The sequence below is a fragment of the Taeniopygia guttata genome, chromosome 4 (assembly GCF_048771995.1).
Source record: "Taeniopygia guttata chromosome 4, bTaeGut7.mat, whole genome shotgun sequence".
In the NCBI taxonomy this organism is placed as follows: Eukaryota; Metazoa; Chordata; class Aves; order Passeriformes; family Estrildidae; genus Taeniopygia; species Taeniopygia guttata.
This window is the reverse complement of record NC_133028.1, coordinates 52,124,859-52,138,108: the sequence shown is the minus strand read 5'-3', so window position 1 is coordinate 52,138,108 and position 13,250 is coordinate 52,124,859. Positions and strand designations below refer to the sequence as shown.

The 13,250-nt window shown below is 37.1% G+C and overlaps 1 protein-coding gene across 6 annotated transcripts in view; it reads left to right on the top strand.

Annotated features, from left to right (window-relative positions):
* Nucleotides 1-13,250, top strand: part of GRID2 (glutamate ionotropic receptor delta type subunit 2) — a 678,572-nt gene that overhangs the window by 133,918 nt on the left and 531,404 nt on the right. For all 6 annotated transcript variants that reach the window (XR_003960108.4, XM_030271715.4, XM_030271714.4 and 3 more), the window contains exon 2: nucleotides 3,993-4,148. Coding sequence is in view for 5 of the 6 variants with exons in the window: in XM_030271715.4 (XP_030127575.2) it covers nucleotides 3,993-4,148 (156 nt within the window). In the remaining variant the exon portion in view is untranslated. The remainder of the gene's footprint in view (nucleotides 1-3,992; nucleotides 4,149-13,250) is intronic.

Here is a 13,250-nt window from a genome sequence, read left to right as displayed (position 1 = left end):
AGGACAAGGAATCTTTGAAAAGCCATTCTAATGATGTTATCAGTATCTGAACTTATTGCTAATTTCTCTGATCTGGTCTATATTAACTTAAAATGACAGGTTTCTGGTGGCATGGCTGAGTGCAAATGAGATAGCTAAATGCAAAGAATTCCCTGCTAAACCACACAACATTATTGATGTGCTGAGAGTTTTTAAAAAGCCAGAAAAGAATGTTTGTGCTGTCCTCATACAGATCCGGAAATAAAGCTGGAAGTAATGACATACTAATAAAACAGGAGGGGGAAACTGGTGCAGAGTGGTTGCTGTGTCAGCATGTCAGCTCCTGATGCAATCATGGGAATGCTCCTTGAGCACAGTTAGAAATGACATGTTTAATGTGTGGCACTTCCAGCTGAGATGAGCAGTGGGGCTGGAAGAGAAATGAACAGCATTACTTTTGTATAGTTTTGAAGACTTTCTCCCTTCGTAAATAATGATGTTGCATCATTTTTCTAGAGTGAGTGCCTTACAATATCTATAGAAATAATTTTATTTTCCTCCTCAGCTCTTATTACTTTCTGTAACAATTTTTCTTATGGTCAAAAGGGTTCAGTCTAGACATGTACTCCGAGTAAGTTTGTGGTCATCACAGTTCTCTCATTTCGAGCTCTACATGAAGAAATGAGAGAGAATATAGGCCTCACTAGGGAAGTAATTTTCAAGTCTGGTACCCTTTTTATTTGTTCATTTCTGTTGCTTGACTTGGTTGAATGACAATATTTTGAAGAATACACAAAAAAAACTTCAGGACTTGGCAAGAAAATATCACATCTCATACCTACGGTTTAAGTTAACCTTAAGTTAAAGGTTGCATGTTGAGCTACAGGTAAAAATTTTGATATACCTCTTACGCATCAGAAAGATGAGTCCTGTAAACTAGAAGGTAATTCCTGAAATAACAGTGAAAGGAAAATATTCCACCAGTGTTAGTACTGTCCAAACAATCCCTTCCATCTTTTCATTGAAATGGCTTTTCTTTAAAACAAGCAAAAGCAGTATTTCTTCCACCTCCTCTCTGTAATATAGGCAGATATGTAGACACGTGAGAAACAGCTGAAACAGGGACATAAAATTATATATATATGGGAATAGTAACAATTTAAAAATGATTCAGTGGTTTTGTGGCTTGATTTTGTTTTGTTTTTAGGTTTTCAATTTTATGTAAGAACTGAAATTAAATTTTGAGAGCAATTAAGTAATAAAATTTCTCTTATCACTATTTGAAAGTGTAATGCATGTGCTGCTGTGCACTGCCATCTCCTGAAAGTAACACTGTAACCTTTATTATATCTTAGAAAGCTTTCTATGTAGAGAAGTTAGATCCTCTAATGACTAAGGCCTGAGTTTCTAAAGGAAAATAATCTAATTCCTGCTTGGATGGTCAGACACAAACTGTGTTTAGTAGAATTGTTTTGCAATTCATCAATATATCTATGTGTTTTACTTACAGAGATACTCCTACACTAGAACATGTGTGATGTTTCTGTGAGGTAGTTCCTTTAAAGTGTCAGATATAGGAGAAATTTTGGAATTTGTCTGAAATATGGAGCCATAAAAATATAACCACTGGTCAGAGCAAAAGTAGAGGCATTGTACTCAAGTGAGAAAGAGCAGCATTTGTGAAAAAACATGGAGTTAGATCTAGCCCAGTCTCTTATACATTCAGGTGCTGCCAGAGGTTTCTTTCAGGCTGAGAAACTAGAAGAAACCATGGCAGTTCATTAGGAATACCTGTGTGTAAAAGAAGGACAAGATTGTGAAGAAGGTTCATCTCTTGAGAACCCAGATGGATTCACCAGTCCAGGATTATCTTGGCAGCAGCCCTCAGTTGCCCAGTGGAAGGGCAAAGGTGCTGAAGGGGTTTTCTATGATGACACATACAAAAGAAACATAGACTTTGCTGTATCCTCTCCTCAATAAATGACCTGGGTTATTCTGGGGACCAAGCCAGGCTTAAGATGGTATTTCCCATTTGTTGAATAAGAAGCTGTACTCCATAGTGTTGGACGGAAGATCTTTGTTTTGCCATGCTGTTCTGAAACACAGTCATCAGCTGCCCTGTGTGTGTGCATGAAATCTGTATATATTTGATTTACAGTATAGCATTTGTGTCAGAGGTGTAGAATTTGAACTCTACAGGGATAGAATTTGACTAATTACTATAATTATTTTCCAATTCTTTTTTTACCCCTTACTTTTACCCTTGTTACTAAGTAGCCATGTAGAATCACTCCTTAAAATATTTGTAGGGACATGTCATGATTATCAGTATGGGTGCAACCCTCAAGTGAAGCTTGTGTGGGTTTGATTTTATTTCCATGAGGCAAGAAACATGTTTTAAGATGTGTCTTGGACACAGTTTTTTGTCCCCTTGAATTCTGCATGTATCCACAAATAACTCTTGTGAAGAAGACAGGGTTTGTAATGTTTTGCATACTGAGCGTGTTCTTGGCCATGTGCACCTTTGCTTCATGGAGCTAAATAAAACAAGGGAAAAGGAAATGGAGGCAAGGGGAAAAATGAATGTTTTCAACTGAGATTTGCACAGAGATGACAGGTGAATGAGGTGGAGAGGTAGAGAACAGCTGTTCCAGATGGTAGGAGCTTCAGGAGGGAAAATGCTGGAGTCAAAGCGGTCAGACTGTAGGAAGAGATGATGCTCGTGAAGGATGAGTGCTGCTGGCACGGAGATGAGTGTCAGAGGTCAGTGGGAAAAACACAGCAAACACTGTGTATGAAGTTTATTTATCTTAAAGTAGCCATTTCCTCTAAATGAATAGTTTTCAGTTCTTTCCAGCTCTGATTGTGGGTGTTTACCTGCAGTTATCAGTGATCAGCATCTCCTGTTGTCTTTGTTGCCTTGACAGTTCACTGCCTTAGATTAGTTCTGTACTGACAATAGACACTCAAGAATAAACATGGTTTTCAGAAGTCTGGTTTTAAAGCAGCTCTTCTGTCTATCTAATCTACTGGGATTGAAAGCTTTAAAGGTGCTTGAAAATCTAATAGCCTTGATTTTAAGGTTTCAAACAATTTAGTATTTGTCATAGGACTTTTTGAGACATCTCTGGATAAATAGTTCATAGAAAAAGCAAGTGTAAAATGATAGGAAATGAGTGATGCTAAAAGTGATGCTATATTTTAAAGAAAAAAAAAGCTTAAAATCTCCGAATTAGTCTTGGAATTCTTTTTCCATGCACCTAAAGAATTGGCTAAATGAGGGTTGGGCACTCTCACTGTGCCAGCTCCTCTTGAGTTGGTTCCGTTTACAACGTTCTGCTTAAATGTTTTGAAGAAATAGGCAGAACTTTCACTTTCTGTGAGCTTTATAAAGGCAGAATTTATTTTAATTAACCATTTAAATTTAAATTTAACTTACTGACTTAGAGTCAGAAAATTAGATGGAATTGTTGTTTTGCAAATCCTAGAGGTATTACGCTTGAAATAATTTATATTGGCTGCTGACCTATCTATTGATTGTGGGTGTCAATTCTACCTCGTTTTCCCAGTGCTGCTACCTCTTTAGGCTTATTCTCACATTGTTTGAATTGTATATTTTTTAACTGTCAGTAGACATGATGTTAAATATAGGTCCTAGCCCACTATAGTAATTCAATACATTAAATGGCACCTTTGGAAGAAACTCAGTTCTCATTTCATGGCCATATTCTTATGCAGATCATTTGCTTTGTGCCTAATTAGTTTTCCCCTATATTTCTAGCTGGCATCAATGCTTAGCCTCAATCTATGTCTTAAATTATGTCAAAATGTAAGAATTCTATATATTGTGAAGCATCTTCTGGGTTCTGTATAGAGAGAATGTCTTTTAAGGAGTGAGGAATGGATTATCTAGAAAAAAAAAAAAGTCTTAAGTTCTTATGATTAATGCTTTGGAATACTGCAGATGAAAGGTGCAATGTGATTTTTGTTCTTTTTCTTTTTTTCCTCCACAGGGGCAATTTTTGATGAATCTGCCAAAAAAGATGAGGAAGTTTTTCGAATGGCAGTAGCTGATCTCAACCAGAATGATGAAATCTTACAAACAGAGAAAATCACATGTTCAGTGACATTTGTGGATGGCAACAATCCTTTTCAGGCAGTTCAAGAAGGTAGGACAACTTAAGAGATTTCCTGTTGTTGTTTCTGCTGTGACATGCAAAATATTACCTTAATAGTTTTCTATCTTTCTGGGAATTTGTAATTTTTGTTGGCTTCTTTTTATACAAAATACCAAATAGTGTGGTTAATTTTAATTTTAGCTGCTTTGGTTTCTGTTAGTCCTAGTGACTTATAGCTATAAAGTCAGCTTTTATCCATTTTCTATGTAAAGGCTGCTGAAATGTGATAAAGAAATCAGACACGTTTTGCCTGCTTCAAAATAGCCTGGAAAAGACGAAAGGAGTTACTGTCAAAATGATCACTACTTCCTACTACTCTTTGGTTTACTTTTGTGCAATTAATGGAATTTGTTGGGAAATAAAGGTTGTTGCATGGGTAACCTTTTCAGCCCACCCACCTGAAAAAGTTACCTGTTTTAAAAAAGGGATTAGAGAAAATCTGAAGATTCAGAAAGTTGCCTGTGCCCAGTACATGTCCTTCGTGTTGTTCCACAATTACTGGACAAGGGGTGATGACATTGCTTTGGGCTCTTGTGATAGTGGCAGGATGATAAGAGAAAATAATTCTGAAATCCCTCTGAGCTGGATTAGTAAATCACTGGTGTGACTGAGCAGTTCTCTCAAAAGGCCGCTGAGAGAAGTCTTTAGAAATATGGATTCAAATTTGGGGTTTAAGCATTTGTTATTTCTTTGCTGTTTTGGAACAGTAACTCCTGCCTGACATGCCAAAGTTTTTTATTTCAGTTTCATTATTAAACTTTTCTTAAGAACAAAACTAAATTTTGATTATTTCTAGCTCTGTATTTATACTTGAGATTTAAGAGAAATATGCAATTAATTGATCCAATATTCATAAAGTCAAAGGTTTGGCTTCAATGGATTACTGACAAGACAATGCTAATGAAAATGTCTTGAATGCTTATTTTGATTTTTTTACCAATGACACTCTTGTTTTTTGAGAATTTAGTGATTTTAGCACTTTTTTTGTTCTGCTAAATTTTACAAGTAGATAGATCTGTGTAATGAAAAGTATCACAGTTTCTGCTTGATATGGCTGAAGCAGTAAAAGACATGATTTTGAAAGAATTCCAATTGGAATAAATTCCATCTCTTTCAATCTCAAAAGGCTGACATAGAAACTGGAACTACCCAATGTTTTAGAATTCAGAGGGGAAAATGAGTAAGTGAACTTCATCTTTTTAAGATGCCTTCTACAATGTTGGTATTTAAGCTTTTTTTTTTTTTTTTTTTTTTTTTAATCCAGGATGGGTAATGCTAGCTGATGTTCTGTGCTTAGCATTAATTAACTCCAAAACTTAGCTATTTATTTCCTGTGGAGTGCTTACAAACTATTTCACAAAATTATGTTTTAAGTACCTTATTTGTGATTTGGAGAAATTAGGAATGCCTAGTAAAGTAGAACAATCCAAAGGAGCTAATGGTCCAATATTTCAATATTCAATTATTATTTAATGCAAAAGTTGTGTTTGTTGTTGTTGAAAGCATAGTCAACATTTGAAATGTGGATGGAACAGATTTGACCTAAATTTCATTACCATTTGTTGGGGGAGTGAAAGGTCTGGTATGATAGTGATGAGTTCAATATTTTCCAGTGAAAACTGTTTCTTGTAAATGCATGGTCAAATACAGCTGCATGCCTAGTAGATATCATATTCCCTATTTTTTAAGGGCCCTGTATTTTGTTTGGAACAATCCAAATGAAGAACGAAGGTTTTAATCTTTTGCATGCATGTATTGGTGACATTTTGCTTGTTAAAATATTTTACCACAGTTAATGTGTTCTGTTTTAACTGAACATAGGCAGAAGCTCCAGTGTAATAATCCAGTGACTTGGCACCAGTTTCTTGCCTTTCTCCTTTTCTCTGTATCTCTATATCACTCATCTCTTGCTCTTTATTGTATTTCTTACAAATGTTAGTAGCAGGGAAGGGGACCACTCTAACTTTTGCCACATATTGGCATGGTTTATAACTTGGACAAATGCTTAGCAAAAATGCATTGTATTAAAGACCAGGAAAAAAACATTAATTTAAACATTCAGGCCATTCTGTTTTTTTATTTGTAAAAGAAATACTAGAACAAGACTAAATATCATATTTTTCAGTGTGTGACATTCAGTATTCTCAAGCTTGCCTTTTTCATGCAAGCATGACCCTTTCCTTGGAATCATAACACCACTGAGTCTGAGGTCTGGGGCCTCTTCTATCAAGCACAGCCTAAATGTTCAAAAATATACTAGTCATTTAATTTATTATTTGCTTGTTTTAATTATTTTAATATAAACTGCTTAAAGTTTGGTTTGTTTTAGGTCAAAATATCTGGAGTTTTTTAATGTTTTCACTTTTTTCTCATTGTATAAACTACAGAAGAGCCTTTAAAATCCCCAACTTTTAATGCTTGGTAAAATGCTTGTTTAAAACATTAGATTCATAATAATAGCTTAAAATTGGTCTAAATTTCTTTTTAAACTGCCCTTTTCATTCAATAGAGAAGGATAAAAATTTACTTAGGACTGTGCATTTCGAAAATCCAACAAGTCGTGAGCAAAGATGTCATGAAACAAGATATTAGGTACAGAGTTATTTTCATAATGATGCAGTAATGGACAGCCTGCATAAGATTTTATTTCATTTTTTTTAGTGAAATTTGCAAATAACTCCCAAACAATGTGAACAGAAATACTCAGACACTTCATAGTGATTTTTTGATGTGAAGATAAATAATTTGAGATGATTGCCAGCAGCGCAGTACTGTATTCTTCCCTCAGAATCTGTTTTTATAAGTGATTACAGTGCCCTTAAATGTCTTCCACTTGTACCTTAAGGCATGTCTTTAACAGCTCTGACTGGGGGTATGATACTATAGGAAAGCCGAGCAGTTTTATCCTAGAAGACCTGTGAATGACATACCCCATAATATCACTGGAAGTGCCTTCAGGGACCATTTATAGGCATGTTCTAGTGCATAGAAACAGAAGATGAAGTTCTTTAAGTTAGGAAAATTAGTCTTCTCTTCTGGTGGCCACAGAAAGGGCCAGCAGTAAGTGTGGTTCATCCCAATGCCCTTGTGAAAGCTGCAGTGCAGTTGCTGAGATTTGTCACGGTGACACCTGTGAAAATGTCCAACATGGCAGGTTCCTTCCTCCCTCTTCTCTTCTTCTCTACGATATTTATATTACTCTTCTGTGTGGTGTCTCAAAATATTTGTGTGCTTGTGCGATTGAGAGAGGGAAAATATTGTTATTTGGCTCTTTTATGCTGTGCCCACATTGGGTACCACGAAGAAAAAACAGAAACTTAAGTTTTCTTTGTCTATAGACACTGAAAGAAGTAGGGATTGTCAGGTATTGTATAGCAGCTAGGCAGTGATTTAGCACTATGAAACAAGGAATTATGATCCAGATCCATACTGATGTTAATGATATATATTAGTATAATCCTTACTTCCTTTCCTGTGAGACTCCAATTTACAGCAGTATTTAAATAGAGGTGGGACAGGCCTTCAAAAGTGTTTGAGGTCTACCTATACTTAACTGTAGTTATTTCTTTTTATAAAATACATGCTTCTCTATTTCTTTTCAAGGAACTCTTTTTTTCTTTACTGGGAAACTTGGTTGAAATAAATACAACACTTATTTTCTCTTTTGTCAGAAAATCACTCTGTTCTCTTATCTTTCTCTTAGTTTTATTATGCTGGTGCTTACTTTAATACACTAATAATTAAAGCTTTAATTTTGTGGTTTGGAGCCTGCTGTTTCCTCCAGTTCTTAATTTATCATTAGTAGCACAACCATACAGTAGCTGAATGGCTGATGGAAAATGTGTGATGGCCTTTGCATTTTTGTGGCAAGTGAAGGGAAAAGGGGGTGGCTTTGGTAGCTTGGACCAGACATAATACTTTGGCTCGTGCTGATACACGTCCTTGACCAGCACAGTTTCCTCAGCCCTCATGCTGCCATTTCCATTTTCACACTGAGACTTATGGAGCAAACTCTGCAGGAATTTGCAGTGCTTGAGGCCCCAACAGCATCTGGAAAGTAGTCAGAGCTCGGCCAAAGATGTGTGTTGTCCTTGGAGATCCATTGGCAATGTTTTAACCCCATGGTAAACATTTTACTTTCATTTAGGGCTGTGGGGTTTTTTATCTTACTCCTTTCTCCTAACTCTTCTTTTTATTTTCTTTTGACAGTATCACGTTTTACTTATCTTGAATGCTAATTCTACAATAATCCAAAGTTCTCTTCTGTAGGTTGCCTATAGCACTTGACAAATAGGTTTGACTGAAGCTGCTTGAAATTAACTTTGTTGGACATATTTTCCTATTGCAATCACACATATGTGAGCCTTATTTTTCTTTTTTTTTCTAACCCAACCTTTTTGTCATTCAGGGTAGTCACCAGAGTATGCTTACAGACACCAACTCAAGCCTTCGTAATGGCTTTTGAAAGCTTATTGTGATCAGTGAAGTAAATAAGGCAGTGAGTCATAACTAAATGGGATTCAGCTGTAGAGCAACAGAGGTTTGTAGAGCAGCAGTATGTATGAAGGTCACACGCAGGATTTTATTCAAGCAAAGTTTTATGGTCAGAAATTACAACCTGATGGACACATCTGCTTTGGCCTTTGGGACTAGATGAGTGTAGTAAGATTGTCCTTTCCTATTTTTCTGATGACTGTAGAAATCTGCTTAAATCCACAGATTTCATTGACTGCTAAACTTTCTTTCACTTTGTTTTACTTAATTCTTGATATTTCTCAGCCTTCCTTGTGCTGTTTATTAACCAGTACATGTTTGGTTTGAGATTAAATCTATACAGGGTTGAACTTCTTCACTGCTCCTCCATTTCATTTCTGATTTTCTTTTTTATTTCCTGATAAAATGGATTTTGATGTGAAAAGATATACTGAGGAGGAAAAAAAATCAAGTATGGTCTGAGCTATAAAAACTGAAGGAAGAGGAGGAGAAAAGCATTTCTATAATGATATAAAACTCCTTTGTAAAATCAGAAACTGTCGGAAGTGTTTGCAATCGCAAATTGATTGTATTGTGAACTCTTCAGATAATATGATAGGATATTTTTTGAATTACCTGTCCTCTGTGCTTTCTCAATGTACCAGCAGTTGCAGCACTTTGTCCCGTTCAAAAGTTGCTGGGTGAGGAGCCTACTCCCTAACACAGGCTTTGTTCTCATTTAAGTCTTCATAACCCCACAAAATCAATCAGATCTCCAATCTGCATAAATGTACTATGGGAGTCCAAGTGCTGACAGCTTAAGAAAAAAGATCTTGCTACACTGGTGATAACATCCTGACAATTGGGAAGGCAGTGGTTGCATGGGAGAAGATCAGGGAGGGAGAAGGGAGGAGTGAGCACTGATGGAAGTAGAAAAGGGACATGTAATAGACGCTGAGTTTAGGATGAGCAGGATGCACCTTTAACACATTTTCAGCAATGATTTCAAAACTCTTGTGACCTTTCTTTGCCCGGAAGTAATCTATCAGAACATACTGGAGGCTGTAAAAGGAGATCAGATTTATTCTCAGAAAGCCTCAGAGTGGTACAGCTGATGCAGTAATTGCAAGACTTCCATCACTCTCCAGCCTACGGGTTTTGAGCCCCAATGTTTTCTAGTTCCAAATTCTTTCTGTAATAATATTTTCTTCTATTGTAAGACAGCTTCCATTGTCTTTCCTTTCAGTTTGAAAGCAAACTCTGGCAGCTGTAAACTGCACTAGACTTTCAGATACTTGAAGATGAAAATTGTTTCTGCTCAGCTCCAAAAAATTCCCCCAAACCCACATGAAAAAAAAAAAAAAATCAAAAATCAGCTTATCAAGGATGTTTTTTTTTTTTCAGGCTAGTTTAAACAAAATGAGAAATTAAGCTATAGATATTATGGTGATTGAAGAGTCTTTTCTGCAGTAGGCTTTCCAAATTGCTGAGCCAAAGAGGGGAGGAAAGAGCATTAGTCCAGCACAGTCTAGGGCAAGACCCTGGCATCCTTTAGGTGCTGTTATCCACTTTGTCTCCCAGAGTGCCTAAGCCCAGCTGAATGTACACTTTATGAATGCTGCATGTGTTTGTTGTGGTTCAAGGAAAGAATACCAGTGTTTCTATGGAAACCACTTTTCTTCAGGTGGCCAAGAGACCCAGTAACATCCCCGTTACACTTGGCTGCATTGCAGCATTCAAATGCAACGTTGTGACTGAAGGTGTTTGCGTAGGGCCACACATCAAACCGAGGAGTTTGGTGCTTCAGAGTTTGCATTACCCACCACTACCTCTCTGGGGTGTTTTCCCCCCTCTCTCCTGCTTTCTCATGACTTGAAAACATCAGGAGTGATTTTCCTAGCTCTGCTGCCATTTACCATTTTCAGTTGCCAAAGTTTGGCTTGACTTAATTTTTATGGCAGATTTTGACATTTTTATTAGACCTTCCACTTTCAAGTGACAGGCAGGAGTTTTAATAGGCTTGAAAGAATTTCTCTCCCAGACTGTTGCTTGAAAAGCATGTGACTGTGGCACTATTAACCTCTAACCCGTTTTAAAAAGGTGGATCAAATAAATTAATAAATACCCCCTCAACAAGTGTGATGCCTTTTAATGGCAAGGTGTAGAGTGATTTTTATCACATTACTATAGGAAAAGCTGAACAGGCTGCTCTTCTGCAGTACTTACACTTTAAATCTAGATTGGATCTGTTTTGGTTTTGCAATAGAGGTGTTTCCACTTGCAGTTCACAAGTGCCCAATATGTGTTTTCATACATTAAGCACGGAGCTTCAGTCTGCTGTGTTAATGTACTCTGACACACTGCTAGGGGTTTACTTTTAAGAGAGCTATGCAGATTGTGATGCGATTAAATAATATCAGTAGTATGTTTAAACGTTTAAAGCTACTGTGCCTGGAGGTTTTTGGGGCATTTTAACAAACAGAAGCATAGAGACAAAGTAAATGAGAGATGCTTCATCTTCCTAGGTGCCAATTATTTAACTAGCACCCTGAGCTATCAGTCCCCTAAAGTAATCTCCTTAAATAAGTAATGGACACGCTATCTGGATTTCCTTCTCATCTTTTTGTGAAGCAATGTCCACTAAAATTGCTAGAGCAGTCAATCATCTCTGTCCAAGCAGACATGAATATTCCCAGACAGGCCTCACAGCCTTCACTCTTGCAGCAGGTTGTGGCTACTACCAAGCAATGAACTGCTGCCTTCAGCTGCTTTCTGCTGTGGAGCCCTCCCGAGTCATCTCATAATGTTAATTGGAGATTTTGCTTTTGTTTCTCCTGGCTAAATTCTATGAATTAAGTGAAAGTTACCCGGTCCTTCTTTCGCTATACAATTTAAGTACAAACATGGATCCAATTCCTTACAGATTCATATTTGCAGCATCTATTTCAGTGCTTGTTTAAAAGTCAATATAGTTCATTAATTTCAATTAATTTCTTAATTTAGTTCTCCTCTTTGAGCCTTCCTTGGACTTCTTATTCTGTTCTCAAAAATATTTTCTTTCATCTGTAAGCTGGTTTTATTATGACCTGTTTGCTCTTTGGTCAGTGTATTAGTTAGAAGGCCAGTTTATATTTGAGGCAATTGGGTATTTGTGTGCTTCAAATAATTTTAAACATACTCCTTCCTCTTTCTCTGTATAACCAAAGTGTACTTTATGGAGGATAGTGGTGTTTTAAAATCTAACTTTGGTAATGAGGAAATGAGCCATGACAACTCTGGAGGTGAAGCCTGAAGTGAATTATGAAGGTCATTCTCTTAGATGGGAAAATTAATTACGTTTCAGCTTGGTCCCCTGTTCCTTAGACCCTTTGTATTGTACACTACCAAGTAATTTTGACCAAATATCAATTTATGAAAAATTTTCTGGGCAAAATAGTGGAGCTGCAAGAACAGATTTTTCAACTAGGAAGAGTTTTATTAAAACACTAATCATATCAGCAAACCATAACCTAACCTTTCATGTTATCTTTTTGAAAGGATGCTTGCTGTGGGATTTTAATGCTCATTCATTTTGACTATTGGTGGGCCTCTAGCTCCTGTGATTACAGGCTCTTCTGAAACTTATTTTTCTCCTTAAAATCCAATCTTGTGAAGTTCTTCACTGTATATTTGGAAAGAATACTGAAGTGAGCCAAACCACTCTGAAGGATGCAGCCACTAAGTGCAGCGCTTGCAGAGGGCAGATGAAACAGGTAGTGTTGATGGTAGTTAAAAAACATTTACTCTGAGCCTGGAATAGACATGGGAGTCTTGCAGAGTTTTTCGTGTTCTGTTGACACACAAGTGGGAGTTTGGGCTTGGAATCTTTATGTAAGGATATAAAGAATTAACACATGGGGCTTAACTTGATGTGGAAATTAAGCACCTGCTTAAAGGCTTTCCTGAGCAGGGATATACTTAAGCAATCCCAAATCAGTGACTTAATTTTTTTTGGCAGCTGGTATTCATTATTTTGTTTACTTTAAAGGGTTATTTTCTCCAGAAACCTGTAGATCTTTGCAGCCTTTTCACATCCTGCACCTCTGGTTGTCCAAATATGCCAGGTGGCTGTAGCTCCTCTGGTATTGCTGAAAGCAGAAAATCTGGCTGCAGGTCATGCCTGTGCCTTGTGACATCTGTAAAAAAGTTTGAAGTGACAATGAATCTTCTAGAGTGCCAGGCCACAAAGCACAGCTAAATAAATAAAAGTCTGCAGAAATTTGTCTTCTGACGCTGCATTTCACAGCAAGAGCATTATGATGTGCAGAGCTTGGCCATCAGAGTACCAGAGAGCTGTACTGAGAAATTGCAGTTTCATGTTACAGGTAAACTATTTATGTTCCTCCCGGATCCCTCTGTGACCTGGTGTAGGAAAGGAAGCCAGCAAGAAGCTACTTTCTTTTTCAGAAATATTATGTGTCTTTAGTAGCAAGCTGTGGCTCAGTGGCAAGCCCTGTGATAGCCAGCCCTTGCTAAGGGCATGGGAAGGGAGCATGAGCTCCACATTCCAGGTGCAGCCAGGTGTTGGAGCAGCTTGCTCTAATGTTGGATGCCAGGAGCTGAAAGTAAATGTTCGCTAGT